General features: G+C 29.0%; 1 protein-coding gene across 4 annotated transcripts in view; it reads left to right on the top strand.

Moving 5' to 3' along the window:
* Positions 1 to 26,770, top strand: part of Sick (sickie) — a 109,107-nt gene that overhangs the window by 32,023 nt on the left and 50,314 nt on the right. For 3 of the 4 annotated variants that reach the window (XM_074245114.1, XM_074245104.1, XM_074245098.1), the window contains exons 4-5: positions 8,922 to 9,091; positions 18,252 to 18,394. In XM_074245114.1, the coding sequence (XP_074101215.1) occupies positions 8,922 to 9,091; positions 18,252 to 18,394 (313 nt within the window). Of the gene's footprint in view, positions 1 to 8,921; positions 9,092 to 11,841; positions 11,928 to 18,251; positions 18,395 to 26,770 lie in introns of those variants that run through there. The other variant, XM_074245124.1, reaches the window with a different exon arrangement.

The following is a 26,770-nucleotide window of genomic DNA, read 5'->3' as shown; positions in this document are numbered from 1 at the left end:
CGGTTGTATAAGTCAATTTATGTCATTGAGTTAGTTAAATTAATTAATAAATAGTATTTTAATGGTCTAATTATCTTGTGTCATGGCCCATAACCTGCAAAAAAATTCTTGATGCTAATAACAATCAAAAAAAATTTTATTTAATAAATAAAAATAAAATAGCAACCTTGCAGTCACTGTGTGACTTGTGAACTATAAATAAATAAAATTTTGATTTATTAAATTGCACTGTACTTTTTTAAATATTGACGTTTTTGAAGATATAAGCTCATCTTGGTGTTACACTCATCAAGAGCTTTTATTTGAGTACCCACATGCATTTTTGATATATTTTTCATATATACATATATATAAAATATATAAATATATGAAAAATTGATGTGGGTACTCAAATGAAAGGTCTTGATGAGTGTAACCTCGGGATGAGCTTATATCTTTAAAAATGTCAATAGTTTACGAGATACAATTTCTTAATTATGTATCTAGAGGTTTTTGAATGCAACCAAAATAATAATCATCATAAATTGATTATAAAAACACTGGTCACAAAATTTTGCTTTTTCTCTTAAAAATATAGATTATCGAAATTTAATACTAAAAAAAAAAAAAATAAAACGTTGTCTGTTCGGCAAATACTTTAACCAAAAGAAAAAAAAAATACTCGCGTGCCGGTACTAAATACAAGATAATTAAATAAAAAAACCGGTAAGTCCGAATTATTTATTCAGTCCTTTCAGACATCAAATTTAGATATTAGTCTTGACATAAAAATAAAAAAATTCCGTCTTCTGTTTTTAGTTTTATTTTATAAATTTATTTACACCGATAAAAATAATAAAAATGTTTATTGTTTGTTGGTTGTAATAAAATAAATAGCATCGAATGAGTTTATCTTATAAATTAGCAAATAAATGGGACTTAACTGCATACCGACACAATTGTTACACCGAATGAGAAGGAATAAAAGTTGTCGACACCTTTAATCTTAGGCTTTTAATACAACCAAAGGTTTAAAATATATAATAGTATGTGAGGTTTACATATAATAGCGTTGTGGATCGAGAACTGGCAATAATGATAACGTTATCATCAACGATGTTAATATATAAGAGTAAGAGGGATTGTTTATTGTGTGAGGAATAAGGAGCAAGGAATACCAGAAAGTGGAGGAGTATGTTGTGTGTTATGTGATGGTATGTGGAGTTGAGGCGCTGTTTAATGGAATAGAAATAGAATTAGAAGTAGAAATAGAAATAGGAAAGAGAATACAAGTACAGGAAGGAAGGCTTGCTCAAAGTAATCTCCATGTGCTTGCTAGAGTCTGTCTATAGTCAGTATATGTAAGTAATCTTGAGGAAACTCACGTACGAATAGTGCCAAGGACCTCCAGCGATTTAAGTTGCGCAATATCGCGAGCGGCAATTCACTTAGTAGGTATATATTTACTTACAATTTACAATGTATGTGAATATATATTGTATACTTTATATATTGCACTTTTTAAATAAAATTTGGCGCTTGAATTTTAATAAATTATTTTTTTTTTTAAATATAATTATAGAAAAAAAAATATTTTTTATAGTAAGACAGTAATTATGGATAAAAAGATGACTGGTAAAATGTTCGGCTGGAAAGTCCCTGCAGGGTCAATTAGTCATCTAACGACTGTCGGGGCTTGAGAAATAATTTTTGATAAACCGTCCACTTGATATCAGTAGAATTGAATATATATATATATATATATATATATATATATATATATATATATATATATATATATATATATATAAGATTTGTGGGTTGTATGTATAACTAGAGCCTAAAAAAACAAATCTGACTCAGCATACAATTATTCTCAGAAGACAATTTATGACCGCAAATTACGTTTCGTGTTGTATTCTGTGATTATTTAGGTAGTAGTATGTACCGTACTTTCTACGAAAATAAATAATGCCAGTGACAATGAATAATAAACATTTGTTTTCTCATTTTTATTAAAATATTTCCATAATAGTATTGTTTGAGATGTTAAAAAAATTTTTAAGTTATTATTTTAATAAAATTTAAAGTTCAAGTCATAATTAGTAACATTAAAATCAAGATGTTATCTCACTGAATTATCCGAGAGAATCAAAACACCGTGACATGATATAATTATAAAAAAAGAAAACTAAGAGAAGATTGCCAGATCGAATGACATGAGAAATGAAGAGTAGCGATATGAAGTAGTGAAAACGCAGCTCGACTGTCTGTCTGGTTCGTTTTCATCTCATTAACTAAAACTGGCATACATGTAAATATATTTAGACGGGATAACCCCGTCACCCTCTTTCCTCCTTTCTTCTCTCTTATTTTCTTCCCAGCTCTTTCCAACACTTTCTCTCTCCGTCCAATAATGTAGACCGACCAGATAGAAATCAGTAACCCACACACACATAAGTATAATAACAGCGATGCACATGGCCCGTCCAAAAAATCAAAACATTCATCACTTGATTTTCTATATACTTATTTTTTTATCAATAATTTCAATAAATTACTTTTATCCAAAATATCAATTGGAAAAAATATATATTTATTTCACGAGTTTATTGTCCGCGATTTTTCCGATAATGAGAACTCATTTTAATATCAATTTTTTTTTTTTTTTTTTTTTTATATATATTAAATCTTATTTCTTCGATTGAAATTAATTTTTTTGTTTACAAAAAATTTCCAAGAACGAATAAAAAATTTTTATTAATTTATTAATATAAAATTAAGCGACGTTTGAAGTCATTTTCTATTACTGGCGTCAATTTTTGGAATTCTCTTTCCTCAGAGCAAGAGCTTACGTCATTTAATGTAAGAATATTAATCAAGTTAGAAACAAACTTTTTTTTTTTTTTTTTAATTAAAAAATTTTAATTAAAATTTCACTTTTTAGTAAGATAATTTTTATTTATAAATTAAAATAATAAATGATGAATTATGATAAATTTAAACTGTCTTTTTTAATCGTCGACATTTAATTGGTCTAAAAATAAAAAACAGAATGATTCGAGGCAGGTATAGTTATAGTTATAGATACAGTAGGTGAATTTAATAATTGGGACGATTGATCCTTTCCGAGAAATTAGCTTGCAGTTTATTTTTTAGCAGTTAATTGTTTCTAATTTACTTAAATCCACTTCAACTGAGCAATCACGTGAGAAAAGGTTTAAGTAGGGATATAAGTAGGCTATGAACCTTCGGGACTATTTAGTGTTTAGTTTGGAGGTAACCGGCTTAGTAGCAACACTCGGCATTTTATTTTATTGCTATTGCCTCACATTAAAATTTTTTTTTTTTGTGCTAAATAAATTGGTGCGTGTCAAAATTTGAAGAAAGTGTTTTTTAGTGTGTAAAAAATTAGTGTAAATGTAAATAAATACTTGAAAGGCATTGCACGGTTGAAGGAAAGGCATGCAAACTTCTTGGCTCTTTTTTGGAAAATAAAACTACCGGTTAAGCGCGTGGAATAAATTAATGAATCGTGCTATTTCACAATGGGATTGCCTGAGAATTTAGTATTTGTGAAAAAGCCGACTGCTTAAGTTATTTTATGGACAAGAACAGTTGCAAAATTTTAACTTTTAATATTGGGTTAAATATTGGAGATATGAAAAAATTATAAGAAACCTTTTTTGTAGGAAATTAAATTTTCTAAAAAAAAAAAATCGGTAAATTTTAATGTATCTCTTATTGTTTTGCCAGAAATTAAAATTTAAGTCTTTAAAGACAATTAATTGGTAAACAGATGTTGCCTTTTTTAAAAATTATTATTTAATAATAACAATAATAATAATAATTATTATTATAATAAATAGTGTAAAAAAAATACTCTTGTCAATATTAATTATAATAAAAAATTTAAAACAATTTTTTTATTAAAAATAAATTTATTCAAATTTTTTATTACTAAAATTAATTTAAAAAAAAAAAATAAATAAGATTATTGAGATCAATAGTGACATTTAAATTTTTCGTCCCTTTTATTCGTTAACTTTTAAATTAATAAGGACTTTATTTTTAATTGCTTTGAAATAAAAAATAAATATTAACAAAAAAAAATTGGCGAGCTCTGGCAGTGTAATAATAAATGTCGTGATTAAATGAAAGGAAAATTCAGTGAGGCAATTTTAGCCTTAGCTAAAGATCAAACTACAATAATACACTCGCCACCTGGTTCAGCCGAATTGAGTTCAGTTCATGATAGCTGATTTAAGCCTAGAGTCTATAATATACAATATAATAATAAAAGGAGCAGGAATTATTTTATATATAAAAGTTGAGGTTCAATCCCGAGTACTAGCGATAAATAAAGACAGCGTTTACAAACTTTTCTCAACCGTCAATTCATATGTGTAATAATACACACGTGTGCATATATAGAATTTGAGCCATATTACATATTACATAAATATATACACTTTGATATATGTACTCCAGATCTTACATATTATGCTCTGTATTCTTAATTCGTAACTAAACTCGCAAGAAGGAAATCCTTTCATTTATTCAACATTTCTATTGTTGCATATATATTCCCTTTTACTAACTGTATTTATAATACCGAAATACATATTTATATTGCATAACTCGAACGTGATTTTATGTCACTTTTAATCATAATAATCTTAAATTTTTAATGATTTAAAAAAATTATATTTTGTTTTATCTAAAAATTGCATTTGAAATTTTTCAAAAAATTATTTTTATACTTAAAATTTATTTTAATGAAAAAATCTTAATTCTCCAAATTTTGAAATTTTTTTAATAATTTTTTTTTTTTCCTAAAAATTAAAATATTTTAATTTTTGTTTTTAAACTTAGAAAAAAAAATATTTTTTGCTCCAAAATTTATTTATTTTTTTTTTTAATTTTTATTTAGTTCTGACAATTGAAAATTTTTTAACTTGGTTCAAAAGTCAGATAATTTTTTTTTTTTAATTGAAATTATTCAGTGGTAAATTTTTTCTTTTCATTTAAAATAAAAACTGATACGAAACATTTTTAATAATCCGATTTACATAAAAATCCCTTTCGAATAAAATAAAAAAAAAATTGTACAATAAATAGAAGAATTATTAAATAAAGTAAAATATATTTTGGCGTAAGTATCGTAGGATTGTCGGATAATCACGCTGACAATGCAAGAGTTTGATTTATGCTGGGAATTAAATTAAACTTTGATTTTCTCTGGCTTCTTATATTAACTGTTAGCATTATTATTATTATTATTATTATTATATATTTGTATGTGAGTAGTACGGTGTTCTTTTCGCCGGTACGCGGTGCGTTATTTTATTTTTTGCGAGCCCGTGCCGGTGCACACGACCAAGACACTACCATAAGAGGACATCTCAAGATATATCCCACAAGAGCAGAGACTTTAACAAAGTTTATCTGGATGTCGGATGTCGATGTACCTATATCTATATATATATATATATATATATATATATATATATATATATATATATATATATATATATATATATATACGAGAGGAGGGCTGAGGCGCCGTGAGTGTCGTCGAGTCTTTGTGGAATTACTTTTTACATTATACTCGACCTTTTTTTATCTTTTATTATCCCGTGTGCTATTTTATTCACTTTATATCTCAGTTTATTTGCATTATTAATCAATAACCATAATTAATGATCGGTAATTATTTTTTTTTTTCACTTTCTTCGTATGTTACCTCACGTATTTTCTTTCTTCTTTTAAAAATTAAAATAAATACCTACTGCGTTTTTTATTATAACTCAGAGAAAAAGTTTTACAGATCATAAATATTTTTTTTTAATTTTTAATAAAAATAATTTTAAAATTTATTATTACTATTAAAAAAAATTTTTTTTAGAGAACATTACAAAGTATAAAAAAGTTTTTGTAAAAAAAAATCTTCCACTCTTAGCCACAACAAAATAAAAGTAAAAAAAAAAAAAAAAAAAAAAATACTTTGTTTTAAAAAGTGTACAACAGAAAGCATGCTTTGACGTTCTGTCATTTTCGTAATTCTTTACCACGTGTTTATAAAAAACATTTGTAAAAAAACCGGGTTTTACTTTAGTGCTGCATCCCTCTTATCTTTTGAGTTGTCCGGTAGTACCATAAAAAACATATATGTATACATATAATAGTAAATATTACTCAGTCATCACTCACCTAGTCTCCGGATTTACATTTACATGAATATCTAAATTTGTATCAGAGTGGAGAGCAATGAGTCAGTACTTTTCCTATTCGCGCTAGTTCCTTTTACATAAATTTATATATTTCTGTTAGCAGGGTTGCAGTTTTGTTTTAAAAAATTTTTTTCGCGAGCTCTCTCCTCTCGGGTATATTAGCCTAAGAACAATGGAAACAAAAGCTGGACACGGCGCTTAGTGCAACTGCTCACGGCGGTCACGTTTCCTTTCCTTCCAACTAGCATGTACTTGTACTGTACCGTATCAGTATTTGTTTTATATGTACATTGTACATGCATTTATACATATTTTGTTTTTCTATTGTAGTACACAAGTATTACTGATACGCATGTTCATTTTGATAAACAAGTACGAAAAAACTAACTATATACATTTTTAAATTCTTGAGTTGTTAAAGTTTAAGTTTAAGTATTTTTATTTTAAATATCTTTGAAAATGTCAATAATTAAGAAATGACCTTGTATCTTGTGAACTATTGACATTTTTAAAGACATAAGCTCATTCCGAGGTTACAATCATCAAGACCTTTCATTTGAGTACCCACATCAATTTTTCATATATTTTATATATTTATATATATGTATATATGAAAAATATATCAAAAATGCATGTGGGTACTCAAATGAAAGTTCTTGATGAGTGTAACATCGGGATGAGCTTATATCTTTAAAAATGTCAATACTTAAGAAAATACAGTGCAATTCAACAAAAGTCATTATTTAAAAAAGCAAAATGAAAAAAAAAAATTTTTTTTGAAATAAATTATTTTCCAACGAAATTTTTAAGGTCATCATCTGTAACGCTGTAAGATGTAATGGAGTAAGAACAACGTTAGTAGTTGATGAGGATGACTGTTATATATATTTATAAATATATATATATGGCTTGAGGAATCGCGAATAAGGAGCGTTCGGGTTTTTTTCATGACATTCCGTCTCACATTGCCTTTTCCCCTTATTCTTATATATACATACATACAAACAGATATATAATAGTATATTTACTTATTTATTTTCTTGCAACGTTGTCCTCTCGTTTTAGCTTACACTCGTGTTTATTTCAAACTTTGTAAAGATAAGACTGGATCCCGAGGGACTAAGACACCGCGAATAAGAATGGACCAATGGAGGTTTGTACACGCGGAAACATTACGTCTCATCTTCTTTCTTGAGAATTCTCCCTCTACCTTTTCACCAGATCCGTACCGGGTATTGCAAGCTACTTACCTAAAGATCTTAAGGACTGAGGACCGAGGACTCTTTTTGATACAAGTTAATATAAGGTAGAAAGATATAAGACGTAAAATGTCCTGTGTCTTATCTCAGCTCGGCGAAAGCAATCGGCAAAAGCTAACGAGTATTAGCAAAGGGAAATTAAACTTTCAAGGAAAGAAAAACTGATAGTCCTTACGAGCTTCCACGAATTTTTAGGAGGAGTTTATAGTTTATTTCAAGAGATAACCCCGGTGATTAAATTTTATTCTGAATTCTGATTGTTATCTTTTTTATAAGCCGGGTAAATTATTTGACAAGTCTGTTCAGATTTTATTACAAAGTTCCGAGATTATGCATTAATTATTTTTATCTAATGAGGAAGGTTAAATTACACTCTTGTAAGTGTTGTATATTTTTTTTTTTAATTTTTAAATGCAAAATACTTGGCTAAGATTGACAGTTTAGTAGTTTGGTTCTTAATCTTTAAACTTTTAAATCTTTTAAGATTTTAGTCGACTATTTCACTTAGAAGTTGTTAGTTTTATCGGAACTAATGATGTTGTGGCCTGATTTTAATCTTTAGCTTTGGGAAAGTCAACGTTTTACGTCAAAACTTGTCTAAAGTTACCGGAGATTATTTTACTGAGTAAGTAATTGGGACAAAAAATAGAAACTATAAAAAATTAACTTAAATTTTACCTAAAAAATTTTTTATAATAATTAAAAAAATTTTTTTTTATCAATTAAAATTAGTCAAAAATTGGATTATTTAATAACATAATTAAAAAAAAAAAAAATTAATCGTGTTAATTATCGATAATAAAGAAAATTGGCAAATAAATTTTCAATAAAACATAACATAAAATAAAAAAGTTCTAAAGCAATTTAATCATGAACAATTGTCGCTCGAATTTCCTCGATCGAATGCAATCTATCGAAATTGTCTCGGGAAAGTATTACCGCCAAACCTTTCAACCAAATCTACTCCACTACATACCGTATGAGTAATGATTAGCCTCGCCTCAAATAAAAAAAACTAAAGCCACTCTTTCATTCCCGCCCCTCTATTCACAAAATATATTTTTTATCGTCGAGTGGTAACAGTGCCATTTGTTTTGGGGCCACCGCTGCAATTTCCTGCACCGTCGCTTGTCGTTTAATTTGTTAAAAAGCGCTTCCACCCGCCCCGATCCTCGACGAAGAGTAAAGAGTTAGTTGGATTAAATCATCCTTTATCGGTCACCCCTTTAAAATCGATCGCCCGCAAAATGAATTCTTTCTCAGGACCATCCAATTCCATTATTATCAATACCAATTACACCATTATAATAACAATTCAAATGAAAATTTTAATTAAACAACGCACTCCCATAAATTATCGTTAATTACACCACGGAGATTCGCAGAGCGCGTAAAATGTTGTCCATAGCAAAGGTAATTTATATTAATGGAGTAATTAATTGTTTTGTAGGTGGAAAACGTGAGTTTATGCGTGGGCGCGCTCCGAGTCCTCGGCGCCGATGTGGGTGCTGTCAATCCCGGGGAATTGTCCGCCGGTACCTCGCTACGACCAGTTCTAGCCCTTCTGTTCGCGTTGTCCAGGCACAAACAGCGGGCCAAGCAGCTTCAAGACATGCCGAGGTGAGTTTCTTTTAATTACAGAGTTCTTCTTTACCTCAAGTTAGAAAATTTCTTCAAAAATTCCATTTTTCTGTAAAAATTCCCGTTAGATAAAAAATTTTAAGTTTCCTTTTTTTTTGGAAGCTTTATCGGTAAATTTACCACAAAATTCCATCAATACCGATATCTAGATAAGAATAATGTCTAAATTACCTACTCAAGGCATCGCTTTTGTATCTAGGACAGATAAAAACAGCCGCATTTGTCGGTAAATTAGAGGCATTTATGATAAAAAAGGTATTTTCATTACCAATTGCAGATTTCTGCGCAAAATTAAAATTTTGAGAATTTTTTTTTGCCCTCAAAATTTTTTTTTTAATTAATAATGAGGCGAAAGAAGTTTAAAATTTATGACCAAAAAGTTGGAAAATAATCGAGACAAAACACGGAATATTTCAAGAACTATTTTCGTCTTTCTTGAAGAAATTTTCCTTCGATTTTTTCCTTTTAATCCTGGCTCATAAATGTTAAGTGACGATTTAATGGACAGTCGCAAGCACTCAAGATCGTGGACACCTTTAAACTAAAGTAATATACTGAGATTTTATTTTTATTCATTTTATTTTCTCGTTGCTTGGCAATGTCATCAAAAACGGCTTACATTTCCTCTCTATTTTCATTTCCCCTTTATAAATCCTTTTATATTTATTCGCGTGTAAGTATGTGTATGTATAGATGAGAGTGTAAGTGTGAGCTTTTTGTGTAGGTGTTTTTTTTTTTTTTTCCGAGAATTTATTTTCCCGCGAGCTCGTTACCGCCGATTCGCAGCAATTTTAATTCACATGCACGGAATAGATTCATGACAATTCACCGCGCATTAACATTTTATTTCCATTTTACATAAAACTAGTGGTGGCACGAGACTCGGGCCACCCTCGTCGACTATTTGTATTTGCACTGTATAGCACGAGTGTGTACTGCTCTGCTACACAATAAAGTTATGTTCATTGTAATCAAACTTGTCGACACACTCGCAATCAATAATTCATCCCTTCTATTCTCATTAATATCTTCATCAGACGCATCAATCTCCTGTAATGATAATATTTTATTTACCTTTCAATGTTATCCAGTTATTCTCTTACTCTATTATTTACCATTTAAATTTGTTGACAATATCGGGCTATTATTTTTATCCCTGCAGAGTTTTATTATAAAATTGGTCCAAAAATTTAAACTTTAAAGTTTATTAAATGTTTTTTTTACAAATAATAAATACAATGTTTGAAATTCATACAAAAAAAATTTTTTTAAGGTTTTAAAAATTAGAATAATAACTTTTTGGATTTTTTTTTGGGCCCATAACCTGTTGAAATTTAATTAAAAAAAATTTTATTACTACTTTTGACTATTCTTGTGAAAAAAAACTAGCTGTACTTTCTCAAATATTGACATTTTTAAAGATATAAGCTCATCTCGATGTTACACTCATCAAGAGCTTTTATTTGAGTACCCACATGCATTTTCATATATTTTTCATATATTCATATATATAAATATATAAAATATATGAAAAATTGATGTGGGTACTTAAATGAAAGCTCTCGATGAGTGTAACATCAGGATGAGCTTAAATCTTAAAAAATGTCAATAATTCACAAGATACAAGGTCATTTCTTCACTCCAAAAATTTGAAATTAAAAATTTTCTTCAAATTTCTCGACCTTAACTTTCAAACTTCTAAGCCTGGACACAAAAAACCCTTCCAAAAAATTAATTCACCTTCACAAACTGTTCATATCTCAGCCTAAAAAACCAAAACTTAATTATATTCTTCTTGTGAACAAAAACTTAAATTTGACGTGGATTAACATAATAACAATAGGTCATTATATCTAAAAAATAAATATATAATAATAGGGTTGGATAACAAAAAAGCTTTGTCCGACAACAAAATACCGTGGAAGTGTATTAATCCCTTTCCCATCACACACACATGCACACATGCACACCATGTATAAATTCGTGAGGCATTAGCATGTGAATGTTGTGCGTACCAAAAAGTGCTAAAAAATCAAAGCCGCGCGTTGTATTGATGTTAGTGAGATCTTGCTTAGGGATTGGTCGGGTTCAGGGGAAAACCGGCTTGTATTGGTAGCCGCTCACTCACATTTCCAACAACACAATATACAGACAAGGGAGGCTGCAATCTCGCGAGTAAGAGAGAGACAATGTGATGGACTAGACGGTATTTCAGCGGGGAGCGAACGCGACTTACCCGCGTTTCGTGTGAGGGAGTGTGATGACCGAAGGATCCCAGGATAGGAAGGGGATAAGAGCGAGAGCGCCACGTGCTATGGGAACTAATGGGGAAAACATATATATATATATATATATGACAGAGCAGCTCTGGGTCTGCTCGCGACGGTTGCTTTGGTTGCTTTACTCCTCGACTCGCTGAGCCGCAGTATAGTACACTGACTACCACGAGTTGAGTTTAGTTTAAGTTTCAGCTTGAGGAGTCACGGAGTTTAGGGATACCAGTTGCCAGTTGGCCCGCGATACAGGACTAGACAAGGTGGATCAAACATGCCCGAGTGTTTAAGGACCTCGCGCTATTTTTTTTTCGTTGATATGTTGATCTTTTCTCGATGAACTGCAATTCATTTCATTTCATCAGATAATGTATGAGTTTTCTCGTTCGCGGGTATGATGTGAGTGCTTGGGGCTTAAGTGATTGTTGGGTTATCGAGTAGTGATTAAATGCCCCGGTTTTGATATAAACAATGGGAAACAGCGGAAGCAGCGGGGGCAACCGGAAAGTTAGGAGTTTGCCAAATTCTCCTGAGGCTCACAGGTTTGGAAATTTTTTTTAATGGGTTTTTTTTTTTTTTTATTTGGGGAATTTTTAATGCATGTGAATTATACATATAGGGTAGATGTACCGGTTTTGGCAAATCTTAAGACCATTTTTGGCCACTTGATATTTTTGGGAATTTGTAAAAAATTTAATTATTCAAGTAGAATTTTTACACATAAAAAAATAATTTCTTGATCCAAGAACATTATAAGGAAGATCGAAGTTATTTTGGAGTAAAAAAAAATTTTCAATCTTTCTTAATATATTTTCTTGAGCCAAGAAAATTTACACTTTAGTCAAAAATTTTTTTTTCAGTGTATGTATAAAATTTTTACTTACATGTAAGACAAAAAAAAATATTTTTTGGATTATTTATTTTAAAAGTAAATTTATGGATATTTAAATGATGACCATACGTGATTTTTTCACATATTAACATATGTAACATATGTAAAAATATGAAAAAAAAAATTCATTTTGAATTACATTATTTGATTTACAATAAATTACTGTTAAAGTAACCTGAATAATAAAACAATAAAATGATGATGAAAGTATATGTATGAAATAAGATAATGTCCCTTAATCTTAATCCATTTTTGATATAAAATTTATCATCACCATGGTGCTCTACTTAATAAAAAAAAAAAAAAAAAATATTTTATATAGAAAATTTCAAAGTTTTTAATTATTCATTAAAAAAAATTAAGCTTATTTACAATTAAAATAAAAGCAAGTATTTAATGTAAAAAAAAAAATTAAATTCTTAATACAATAAAATAGTCATTAGTTATTATTATCTTAATCCGCACTGATATTATATCAAACATCGCACCTGGGTAGAGACGATAGTCTTAGAAATTCACTCACCGTTACTCACGTCCGCAGTTTAATGTCAACTCCCAAGCTTTTGTATATTATTTGTAATAAATTTTTAAAAGTATCAGGTTCTGCTTTAACTATTTCTATCGCACGTAAGTACAAGTATAATTATAGATCGCGGGTGTAGTGAGACGAATAATATACATATATAATACAGGCGAGAGAAACTGGACCGAGAAAAAAATTCTGTAACATATAAACCAGATTAATCTTAGGACGAAGACCGGTTGCAACGTCTTTCCTCAGGCTCCAACACCTTTTCGCGCCAATACATTCAAACACGTGCATTATTACACCTCGGGGCTATTCAACTATTTTTTTTTTTTTTTTATAAATTATAAATATTTATTGTTTAGTTTAATTATAATAATCCTTTAATTCACGGAGGTGATTATGGAAATCTCTTTGGAGGCGACATTTTATTTAATTCGCGTGTACATTAAGAATAATTTTTTTTTTTTTTTTTTTTTTTAAATAATAGAAATGGATAATAGGAGTGTCCTGCGGAAATGTAAGACGGACAGTGTGCTCTGCTGGTCGTTGATGTTCAAGTGGGAGGACCGGTCGGGGTTTAGTTCATGGACAACGACCGGATTTTTAAAATAAAATTATTCACGTCCATCGCGTGCTTGCACACAAACACTATATATATTTATTGTAGGTGTATGTTCGTATAAGTCTGCTACTTCTGCTATTACAAGTGTCATTCATGTGGATTAAATTACTTATTGTTATACATTTCATACATATACTTTTTTATTCTAAGAAAAGTTTATTTTTTTTTTCTTCTTTGTTACTTATAAATATTTTAGTATTTTTTTTTTAATTTAATTGCAAAATATTTTTTGATAAATCTTTTTTTTATTAAATATTTAAATAATTTTTAACTGCAGTAAAATTATTAAAAAAAAAATTAACTCAAGAAAATTACTCATTTTTTATTAATTTAAAAAAAAATTATCTTTATTTATTTATTTATTTGATTTATATGCCAAGGCTTAGCCGGATGGCAATTATACAAAGTTTAGACATAATTGATGAGTAATACATAGATATTGTAATTAAATAATAAAACATATAAGTAAATAAGCTTTCAAATTAAAAGTAAAAGTCATAATTAGAAAAAAAAAATTTTTTATTTAAAATTTTTTCATTTAAAAAATATAAATTCAATTATAATTTATTTTTTATATTATAAATAATTTTTATAAAAACCAAAAAATATTTTTTTTTCTATCAACTATTAAAAAAAATAAAATATTGATTCAACTTGCTACTTTTAATAATTAACGGTAATTTTCTCTCGAATCCAGACAGTCCCTTGGAATAAGAAGCAAGAACAGAAAATATCTTGCGAATTTCCAAGGGAGTAAAATCCTCAATTTTTCCACAATAAAATAAAAATACACAAGTGGGCTGTTATTGATTGCAAAAGAGGTTTCTTTAATTTTCTCCCCTAAAAAAAAAAAAAAAAAAAATAAACTAAAATATTTCCATTTATTCAACAATTTAACGCTCGCAATGATGAGCAACTTGATTTCTTTGACTTTGATTTATGATTGCCACTCGCGATTTATCCGAACTTGCGCTGCTTTTCATTTTGCTTCCCTACATAAATATATACATGTTTGTCTTTCCCGTAAAGCCGTGGGTCTTTACACAAAACTTGATCTTCTTCTACGTTACTTCTTGGATTCCTTTTTTTTTTTTTTTTTTTTTTTTTTTTACTTTATACCCGACCGGGTGTATTATTCCTGAGCTGGTAGTATGTAGTATGTAGTATGTACTCTCTTTATTTAGAGTACGAGTTCAAAGACATGCATGTACAAAAGCTAAACTACTATACCAGGGATCCAGTGACTCAGTGTTGCTTTTTAATGTGAATGGTCGCTGAAATAGATTTTGCGTCACGGCCACGTACTTGTATATATATATGTCCAATTTTTTATTTTTTATTTTTCTTGACTTTTTTAGCTCCCTCTTTTTGGATAAATTAATTAACTTGATAGTTTAGCTCTGCCGAACGTTTGAGTATGAGTAATGCTTTTTTCGGCTTGTGAGAAAGTTGTCGCGTGCATGCCGCTCAAAAGAACTGTCATTTTCTACGAAAGTTCTTTCTCTTTGTCTAAATTCATCTAAATTCATCTCAAGGTCCAGATCCTGGAACTATTGTCCAAAAATTGGATAATAAATAAAATAGATGTTATTTTAAATCAAAAACTGCAAAATTTTTAGTTTTGGATATTTTTTTTTGTTATTAATAATTTTATTTTCTAAATTTTAATTAAATTTGTCGATATTTAGATTGTAAAATTTTTTTTTACAAAACAAATTTGAATGAATTTACGGAGTTAAAGAATTTTTCTATCATTTAATTATTTTTTTACTGCATGAAAAATATAAAAATAATAATTTTTAAATTAAATCACGATTTTTTTTTATTAAAAAAAATGTCTAATTTACAAAAATTAAATAGTCAAGTCAAATTTATAAAAAAAATTTTAATTAATTAAAATTAGTTTTTAAAAATAATTATATTATTTAAAAAATATAATTTATAAAAAAAAAGTATTAAATTTACAGGAATTATTATTTTTATTTTATAAAATAATAAAAATTTTCTTGACAAAATAAAATCAATAAAAAAAAAAAAAAATTTTTTTTAACTATAAAAAAAATATAAATAAAAATACAATAAATTAATTTTACCATAAAATAAAATTACCAAAGTGCATTTAGATAATTACAGAAATAATAATAAAAAAACTAATAAAATATTTCGATTGTAATTCTCGGAGCACTTAAACTAAAATCCACTAATTGCAATCGCCAATAATTATAATCTCTATTGTCTTGAGGCTGAGATAAAGATCAGAGGTGAAGCTGAAGGTAAGATTGCTCGAGCATCAGACATCAGGCATCGCCGATCTGTTGGAACAGACCACAGAAGCTATAAGCTATAAGCTATAAGCTATAAGATATTCTGCAGGATTCAACTAATTACCTGCATGTTCAACGGACCCTCCATTGTGGTAAATTAGATGAAAAGCATTTTCATATCTATAGCCAGGCTTCACGTGCTCCGCATTCCATAGACATATTGATTTTGTCTACTACAATTTATAGATTATAATTACATCCATAAATTCATCTCATCCCACTGAATATGTTTATATCCTCGTAATAACGCCAATCAATATTCTACTAAACATTATATCAAACAACCTAAATGTTTTTGGGCTTGGCAACAGCCTCTATTTTAAAGAGGTCATACTCCCAGTCGTCATTAGTCATTATAGTTAATATCGTTCTTGTATTATGGAGTCTACCTGAGCACCACAGGCCCGACGAATCCCATTGCAAATGTCTTGGGTGAACGAGCTTGCTAATTCGCTCCAGCAATTAGAGATAATTGCACAAGACAGTATTTTCACGTGTAGTGACGCTTTAATGCCTCTTAACTCGACGATACTTATAGCAGGAGTGTTACATTGTATTGTCACTTCTATTTATTACCAACCGGAGCTACAAGATTTTAATTCAAGACTCGGAAGTCTAATTTTTATAAATTTACTCCTTTAAAAATTTTTTTATTACTTTAACACGATTAAAAAATTATTTAAAAATTTTTTAATAAACATTTATTCACTATAACAATTAAGCAAGGCTTAATATCAAAAATTATACTCAAAAAAATTATCAAAAATTAATTCTAAAATTTTTTTTGGTAGTTAAAAATTATATTCAAAAAATAAAAATTTATTTTTTATGCTTTGACCTTAAATAACTTTTAAAGGAAGCGATTTAGCAAAAAATTTTAAGAGACCTTTTTTGTAGAGGATTAAATTTCCTTTAGAAATATATTTTTTTCAAATTTTTCTGCTGGATAGTTTTGAAGATAAAAAATATTTTTAAATTAATTTTTAAAAATCACTAATGAAGTTTACAAAGAAGCATTAAAAGCTTTAATAATTTATAAAATAATAAACAAACTATCTACTTTGGCTCTTTAATCTCCACTCGTAGAATCTGATATATATTCTGAGCGTAAACATTTTCGAAGGCTCGCCTTCAATCAACCGAGCGGAGCTATCAGCGTCAGAACAGAGCCTCCTGAAAAACATCCAAACATCCTCTGCAATTTGTTTTCCAGCCGCAAAAATTAATTAAATGCCCCCAAAGTAAACATTTCATTTTCATAACCGAAATTAAAGTCTCCAAAGCAAACTTTATTACTTTTAAAAGGCAAAAAAAAAAAAAAAAAAAAAAATACCAAAATATGAACCACGAAAATCACAAAAATGTTTAAAATTAGTTGTACAATATTTATGCAGGAAGAATAATTAATTTTGATGCAAAATCTGAAGCTGCGGTAATATTTAATGAATGAATCCAATTTATCCTACGGCAAAAAATGTTAAAATGTTTGCATAAATAATTTGAATACAATTAATAATTAATTTTACGTGAACTCGACAAAGAGTTTAATTTGAATATTCAATCGTCCCCCTCCTTTTTTTTTTACTGATAAAAAATTCTACTATTTTAAAATTGTGCATAACAATGAATTGAGGTCGGTTTTATTTTATAAACATTTGGATTTTTTTTTTTTTTTTTGTTAAAAATAATTTGTTCCTAAAAAAGGAGTACGTGTTTGGAATGACCGTACGCTATTAATATTAAGGAATACATCTGTCGATTTCCACGCTGACTCTTTTCTTTATTTTGTTTCCATTTACATGAACAATGCCTCCATTACTGTCCTCTTTGAGCGCAAATGGCTTTATTTAACATCACGTCTTCTCCCTTGACGTTGATCCTTGTAATATATTTTTAAAAAATATAAAAACAAGTTAAGTACCGAGAAAAGGTTGGTACTATTATATCCTGCATAATGTTCGACGATCGGAGGTTTTTAATTTCTTATAGACTTATTTATTATTTGTAAGAATTTCTATTCATGCTCAAAAATTAAATAAAGAGTGTTTTGTCAAATAAAAATTTTGGGATGCGATATGAATTTTAATTAGACAAAAATAAATTATTTTTTCTTCAAAATAATTAATAGTAAAATTTTATAATTTTAATTAAAATTTTTTGAATTTAAATTTTGGAGAATCGAAGACTTTTTTTGTAGAAAATTAAATTTTTTTTAAAAAAAATCTGTATGATTTTTTTATATTTTAAATATTTACCCAGAATTTTAAAAAATTAAATAAACTTTTTTATTTATAATTTTTTTAATATTAAAATTTTTTTATCCATTCTTTTTGTCAAAATAATTATAATACTGCCTCAGGTTTTTAATTAGAAGTTTTAGTCATACCTAGATAAGTTCGAGTGTAATAAGTAGGAAGCTTCCGTATCTCCAGCAAGACAAATTCGAACAATATACTAGCTCAGGATCTGAATATTTATTTAAACTTGTCTTTGTTTCAGACTCCCGTCGCCGTACAACAAACAGACAGCCGGAGGGGGTGGTTCGACGAGCATCCCCTTGCCTGCCACAGTCACTGCGACAAGAAGATGCCCTCCGGACAAGGTCAGGCCGGTTGCTGCCCCTACACATCAAACACAACTCGGTAAGTTTTTCCTCATTATTATCATTGTTGTTGTTATTATTGTCATTATTCACGGGGACACTATTTCTGGCAATTATGACATTATTTGCCGTCAAGAGATGTTTCTTTTTAGTTATCTTAATTTTGGACCAGCAAAAATTACTTTAAATTATTTATTTTTAATTAAAAATTAAAAATTTTAATTATAAAATTTTTAGCTTCAAAAATAATTTATTGTATAAAATCTTTTCATTGCAATATATCACTCAAATTTATTTGCTAAGCCCGACAATCATAACCCAAAAAAAGTAACAAAACAAAGCAAACTACGACAGAAAAAAAAAAAAAAATAAATAAAATGTATTGACCTATCAATCCGCGACGAACTTTTAATCAATTATTCCCAAACTTCGAACCGGATACACAGAATACGGGAAAAATCCAACAAAACATTTAAAAATAAAACATATTTCATAAAAAGTTTCCTCGCCGTCTAAAAATTCGGTATTTACCATAAATAAAACTCCTTTGATCAATAAACAAACTGCAGTTGGAAAATCGGGAGACATAAATATAAAAAATACTTCCAGAACTCCTCGACTGTTAGTTACCGAAGATTTAATGGCCTACAACTCCCTTTTCCTGTCCAGCCTGCGTGTGATTTTTCCTTTCAACTTTTCCCTTTTACGTAGAGTTTCCCGTCGCGAAGGACCGAAATAAAAAGTACTGAAAGAAATAATAATTCCTATCACCGCCCGCGAAAGAAAACTCCTCAAAGAAGAAATAAAGGCTCAAGTTAGTAATAAAAAATTTTTTCTTTTTCCTCCGATCGATTTTCGCAGAAGATATATATTAATTGCCGAATTGAAGATCATTTAATTACATAATAGCTGTTTAATCTTTAATCTTGAATTTTTGATTCAAAAGATCTCTTTGTTCGTATTTTTTTAATTTCACCTATCGCCCCTTTTATTTCGTACTTTTTGGTTAATCTCCGCCGCGTATCAGTTGTCGGCTCTTCTATCAGTATCAGGCCCTTCCACCCATTGATCTCGGTCCTCTTCCCTTCTACCAATCTTAATAGTGAATCAAAAGAGACTAGACGGGAGATTTTGTGTCACATAACTGTGTGGATAATTGCAAATGACATCCCGCTCCCAGGATTTCGATCGGGATCCTTTTACTTGGATAGTTTAGAGCTTTGGATGGATACTTAACCGAAGGCGAAGACAAAAACGGCGGCCATTAGTGGACTATTAGTTGTCTGATGATAAAATCCGGGATACTGACGCTCAATACTAATGAGAATGAGAATTAGAATTAGGATCAAGAATTCGTAAAGATTAAAGAAACTTTAACTTAAGATTGTTATCTCAAAACATTGAAAGAAAATTATTGCAGCTTTTTTTTTACAAAATTTGATTTTTTTTTTTTTTAATTTTAATTTTTAATTATTTAAAAAAATTTTTAAATTTAATTTATTTAAAAAAAAAAAAAAAAAAATGAGATTCAAATTTTTTTTGCATGAATAAAAAATATTTTTTCTTTACAATTAATTAAAAGAAAAAATCAATAAATAATTCTTATTAACAAAAATTGTTTTTAAAAATAAAAAAAATAACTAGATCAAAATTTGAGCTTTTAAAATTATTATACAAATTATTTTAATAAATTTACTTCTGAATGAAAAAAAAAAATTATAAATTATAATTTTAACTATCATGAATTGAAAAACAAATTATTTTTTCCATCAATAGAAAAGCATTTAGCTAACCCCTCAGTAAAAATAGACTCTATTTTAATTTTAGATAAAAAAACAAGCACCAAAAGTCTAAACTTATTATACTTGGTAATAGAAATAGAGGCTTAATATATACGCGAGATTTTTTTAAATTTTTTTAGAGAGGAATTTTATTATGAGATGAAATGTAACGCTGGATATATGGATTGTTTTTCGGAAGTATTTCTGGGGACCTTGAATCTAAAATTGTTTTTAATTTATGTGGAAGATCGTGTTTGAGGATCAAGGAAATATAAGAACATGTAATATACACATGTGTTGTGGTTAAGATCAGATCAAAGTTGCTCTATTTTCGTTTTCCGGCTTTAATAGACCCATCCAGTACTGATGATTGATTAAAACCCGGGTTCATATTATAGACATTAATATATCCTTTCGTTTTTATTTTAGAAAAAAAATATTTATTTTAATATCGATCATCTTTATGGTAATTTATCTTCCAAGACAAATCCACATGTGGTGTGACAAATTATTCTATTATTTTTTTATCGTAAATAACTAAATGACAATTTTTTATTTATTTTTATTTCATGAAAATATTTTTATCCTTTTATCAAAGATTTATTTTTTAAATAACGATAAATAATAAATATCTAGAAGATTTTTTTCATTTAAATTTAGAGAATAAAATTTTTCTAGATTTTTTAGGGAATACATTTAATTTTAATATAATTATAAAAATAATTTATTAATTAAAAAAAAAATCTCCGCTACTTTTTAGTACTTAAATTTTTTATTAAAGCAAAAAAAATTTTTTTAACTTTTCTAAATTTTATAATTTTTAATAAAAAAAAAAATTTCAGATAGTAGCTAGTATAATCCATATTACAATGAGTATAATCCAGATAGTAACCAGTATAATCCAGATTATACTAGCTACTATCTGAAAAAAAATTTTTTTTTCACTACAGATATCACTGAGTATAATCTGGGACAATATCCAGTGTCATATTATTTTTTCCGTGTTTACCAACAGAGCAAATTTATAAAAAAATATCAACTGGATGATTATTATTATTATTCGTTTTTTTTACGTCCATAAAAGTAAAAGTACATTTTTGAATTTGTGCGTTAATACTCAATCGGAAGAAAAAGTAAAAGTCGACGTTATAGAGCCCTGCGGGAACTAAACGTACGAGTAGAAGCACATCTGGCCATAGTCACCCTAAAATGTATGGTCGAAAGAGATGAAAATGAAAGCATTACATATAAACCGACGGGTTGTAGTTATAAGTTGCCAATGGAAGGGTCCAGAGTATAGTATATAGTATGTAGTATGTAGTATAGAATATAGAATATAGAGTATGGGTGTTACCAGTCCATGTGAGTGAAAGTCCACCCCCAGGACCTACCCTCGGATTCGGAGTTACACGTCTGTAGTAGGTAATATCCTACACTGTTGCTATACGTATTCCAGTTTCAATGGATACAATGTATCACTCTGCTCTCACACTCGCATATAATAAATACACGTGCAGATTCACAATTGTGTGCAGAAACATAAACACGCACAAAGGAAAAAATAATGAGGGAAAAGGATAAAATGATGAACAAGGCATTTAAATATACAAGCCGCACTTTTTAATGTTTATACACGACGAGATAGGGAACTCGGAAAAAACACTATCTCGGCTCCTATGCTAGTTTCTTTTACCGAGGGGTTGTTAAAAGCTAATGGCTATTTTTTTTTTTTTTTTTTTTTTTTTTTAAGTACTCTACTAAGCAAGTACTTTCTAGGTACTAGGTCTTGGACTGAAAAATTTATAATTAAAGGATGCTTAAACATTGAGTTTTTAAGCGTCTGGTTAGTTAATTTTTTTACAAACATTTAATTTAAGCTGTTAAAAAATTAAATGCAAAAAAATTCTGTTATATTTTTTTAAGCTTGATTTTTTGGATAAAATTTAAAGTATTACTTTAAATAATTTGTGTTGTAAAAAAAAATTTAATTCAAACTTTTATAAAATATTTTAATTCAAAATATTTATAAAATTTTTATTTTAGTTTTTGATTCATCTTTTTTAATTGCCAGAAATACAATCAACTTTTTCAATAAATTTAAATCATAAAAAAAAAAACTTTTAGGTATTTATAAAAAAATATATCGATATCATTCGAAGCGATAAAATAATTCAGTATATTTTTATCGCTATTACAACAAAAACCAGATAACTAAAAATAAAAATCAGTTAGAGAGGAAAGAGCGTATCAGAGCAACTTTATCACGTGCGAGGTGCGAGGAAAAGTTAGTTTTTCGGAGTTATACTTTTGTGACTTGTTACCCACTACCCCATAAATTAGATAACTCTCATGGGCACACGAGACACTCGGCATGGTATTTGGTATCTGGTACGGAACCTCGGATAGCATTCACGCCCTCCTGCATTACATTCCGTGTTCTTAATTTCGAGGATAGGAGGGAAGATGAAATGGTTTCCAGAGGAAGGAATATAATACACACGTAGAATGGATTGTGTCAGTAGAGGTGTCTCACCAGCTGCCTCCACACATAGGAAGACCTGTACCTAATATACACATTTACTTTCAAAGTGAGTCTAAACTGAACCCTCTTCAGGAAAAGACCAGTCTTGTACCCTTACCCTAAGGAGTCATACCTTCTCCATGTTTCTTCAATTAAAATAATCATAATCTTCGTAATTCATACAACGATCAATAATTCATCACTCAAGACAGCTCTCGTCCTGAGAAATCAATAAAAAAAAGAAAATGTTTCATGTTTGATCGAAAAATTGAGGCTTGAAAATATCACTTGCGAGAAAAACGCCAAATGCGCCATCTATCGAAGTAAAATTGAACCAGAGAGATAAATTTTTTTTATCAAGAAAATCAATGAATTTTTTTTTTTAACTTTCTTGACTAACAACAAAGAAATTTGAATAATTTACATAACCAGCCATAAAAAAAGGAAAAAAGAATAATTATTAAAATTTAAAAATTACTTATGCATTCTTAGGCTTGTGACTATTAAAGTGCAATCGGTTTGGAATTTTTCAGCTGGTAATCCAAGGAACATTTGCCTCGTAAAGAAGCCTGAGGCGTTCGTCATCATGATGACAATATATTTCACTTTACACGAGGCTCTTTATTTAACTTATTTTCTTATTCTTATTTTTCTTATTGCGACTTTATTTGTCTTGTCTTGGGTGCTGCACGGAAAATAGGATAGGACAGGGACGGAAAAGAGATAAACTAAGAGGAAGAGTGCGAGATAGTGCAGAGGCCACGGGTAACACGTAAAACCCGCCTTCGGTCTTTAACCTCCGGAACAAAAAACGAGTATGAGGACTTTAAGACTCTGAATATCAAAAGAGGAGTCAACGCGCCTTTAAACTTCAAGATTAAGCTAAAGAAAAAAAAAAAATTTTTTAGAGTATTACTGCAAGAGCTCGGAGATGCATTACATGTATTATATTATATTATTTTATCGTGTATACTAGTGTTACATACTTGAAAAAGTCTGTAAAGTTAGAGCGAGGGTTGAGAACCCCTTTTTGTGCGTGTGTCCATGGCCATGCTTTTAGTTGCTATTTTTTTTTTCTCGCCTTAAATCTTCAGTTAAAAATACCAAGGTCACTCGCGGGTATTACTAATAATTACGTACCGAGAAATTATTATTTTTAAAAGTAACTTCCAGATGCAAGACTTCAAGTTTTTTCCATTCATTTTTTTTACGAGCCAGTTTTTTAAGGGAAGAAATTTTTTTGTATTAATAAAATCAAAAATTAATATTTTTTATTTTATTAATATAAAAAATTTCTTCCCTTAAAAAACTTTAATTAATTGAGTTTCATAAAAGAATATTTTTTGATAGAAAAAAAAAATGTTGGGAATTTTTTTTTTTTAATTTTTATCAAACTTTTTCCGATGGATTAAATACAATTTTTCATAACACGTGACCTTTGTATAAAAAAGTAGAAAATGTTAGGCTTGGAATGCAGGAAAAATTTTTAGAGGGTTATGATTAATACGAAATTTTACTACTAAAGGTTAGGTTCACCAGAATGGCTCCCATGAGAATTTTTTAGGGAATCAATTGGAATTATTTCAACCCTTGGATAAACTCTCAACCTAAAAGGGGGTTTATAAATATTTTTTTTTAATAGCTAAGATATTTTGGGTCAAAATTACCCGAATAATGATAAAAAAGAATTAATTAAATAGTGATAAATTAATATTTAATAAAATTTTGTTCTCTTATTTTACACAATGTGTGTAAAATTTTTTACAACGTGTATTATAATTTAGTAAGATTCTATTTCTTTAATTTATTAATTTTTTATATTGTAGCACTGTTACAATTTGCGTAAAATAAAATTTTTTAATTTTTCTCAGTACTGTAAATCATCAATCTAAATAATAGTTTTTGAGAGAACACGCACAGTAAAATTATTTTTTTGGATTTAATTTTTAATATCTCTAATTAGAGAGTGCGAAAAAAATTTTAATTATAAAAATAATCATTATTAAATTAAAAAAAAAAAAATTTTCCATTAGTGAATTAAAAAAAAGTTACATCCACACGCGAATTATCCAATTAAATTCGCATTTCCAACTATTAAAATTTCCCTGCGCTTTACTAGCCTTGGAATCTCATAAAATTAAAAAAGCATAACATATAATTAAAACGGAGAATCCATAATGAAATGGAACAGAATGGAAAAAAAAAAAAAAAAAAAAAAATGATCTTTTAATATTTAAAAGCATAAATATAAAAAAACGGAAGTATTTTATGTCCATAGAAATGAAATAGGAGCAAGTAAAGGTGAAAAAGAGAAGAAAGAAGCAAAGATAGCGCGTTGGCTAAATGCAAAGAAGTGAAAGAGGAATATGCATTTTTGCTTTTGGTTTGCACTTCCATTCTGGTCTATGGTACACCTAGAAGCCCACGGGAGGTTGTTGATACACCCCAGCCCTAGATACTTCAGCATATATATATATATGTGTGCAATATCCCGTATAGTTTTCTCACTTTCTCTGATGAGATGAAAACGAGCTGGAAGCATATCTAGACGTAAATAAAAAATCTAAAACAGTGTAAAGGGCGAGGGCCTCTTTTAACCCTCGCGTTTGCTCTCCTTGAACTTCTTTATATTTTTATTTTTTTACATCGAATCCATACTAGTGAGCAACTGTCGCTTGTGCAAGCTTGTCATGCGGTTTTTATTCCTCGATAAAATTCCCGACGTTTCACTGAATTTTATATAATTAATTAATTAATTAATTAATTGAGTGATTGTTGGTGATGTTTTGTGTTAAATTCGGCCATGCAAATCCAGAAGAATGCGACGACATCCAAGGTAATAGAATCACTAATTAATCACAAGATTTTGTTCATTATTAACCGACTTTTATCGGTTCCATTAAATCTTTTCTCGAGTTTTAAAAAACTTCCTGAAAGGAGCTTTTGTTGGAGTATCGAAAGTTAGAGGCAAGGCAAACGGGAGAAATCCTGCGAATGTATAAAGGGAACATTTTATATAAAGAAACTTTTAAAGTAAATTAATTTTGGTTGAATGGATAAGAAATCGGCGATGTTGAATGAGTTATACAAGTGCTGTGCAATGATTCTGATTCTGTCTCAGAAAATAATAGGCTTTATTATTAATTTAGTGAACTGTAAGTACTTCTAATCTATCCAAAAAGAGAATGCTTTTTGATTCGTATTTTTATATTTTTCAAATTAAATCATTTAAATCGATAAAGACCAAAATTAATGATCAAATTAATCGCTTTGAGCTTACAAACAAGAACAAAAAGTTCGACTGAAAGCTATAACTTAATCCAATCGGCTGTAATGAGGTATCAGGTGTACGGATTCAGCTTTTGTTTGCTCAGTCCAACGTCGAGTTGTTTTCTTTAAATTTATAGCCACCTAAACTGTTAATACTCGTGCAGCAGACAATGAAAGTCCCTTTTATCCTTCTCCGCTCTCAATCTGTCCTCTCTATTCTATTCTATACCTTCCGAAGGTACTTAGTTCCTTTTCTTGTCCTTTTCCTCACATAACGTTATCAATCCAAAGACTCAAGCTCAAAGAAGCCCCAAAAGATTTGGATGATTGAAAACAAACAGCCACGCAATTTAAAATACGTTTTGCTCTGCAAATAACAATACTCCAATGAAAAGCAAACATCCAATAGGATGTTTGATCCCCCTTCTCTCTCTTGACAGTCCAACTCTACTCAAAATCGTTCATATATAAATATATCTATTGAATCCACAACAAATTCTATATGCTACATCCTACGCCCTCTTCTTTCTTTCCATCTCTTACGTTGTTACTTCTACAGGTTGCAAGAGGGTGCCGAATGATAGCGAATTTTACCAGACGTAGGACGAGAGTTCACGTCGGCAACAGCTGTCGGTATTCGACGTTAAATATAAATGGAAGCTTCACGCTTCTCCATATAATATATATTATCCTATCCTGTCTCTGTCATTTATTTTTTCTTTTTGGACATTTCTTACTCGTGGAACGTGCAAATCGCTTAAATATACGCGGACTTATATTGCTCACATACGCGAGAACCTCCGAAGAATCACTTGTCCATAGCAAATTATCTGTCATTCAAGTA

The sequence above is a fragment of the Cotesia typhae genome, unplaced genomic scaffold, assembly GCF_013202065.1.
Source record: "Cotesia typhae breed Kobodo isofemale line unplaced genomic scaffold, CoteBio_Ctyphae contig_11, whole genome shotgun sequence".
Taxonomy (NCBI): domain Eukaryota; kingdom Metazoa; phylum Arthropoda; class Insecta; order Hymenoptera; family Braconidae; genus Cotesia; species Cotesia typhae.
The sequence above is the reverse complement of the archived record's forward strand: the minus strand, read 5'-3'. Positions and strand labels throughout refer to the sequence as shown.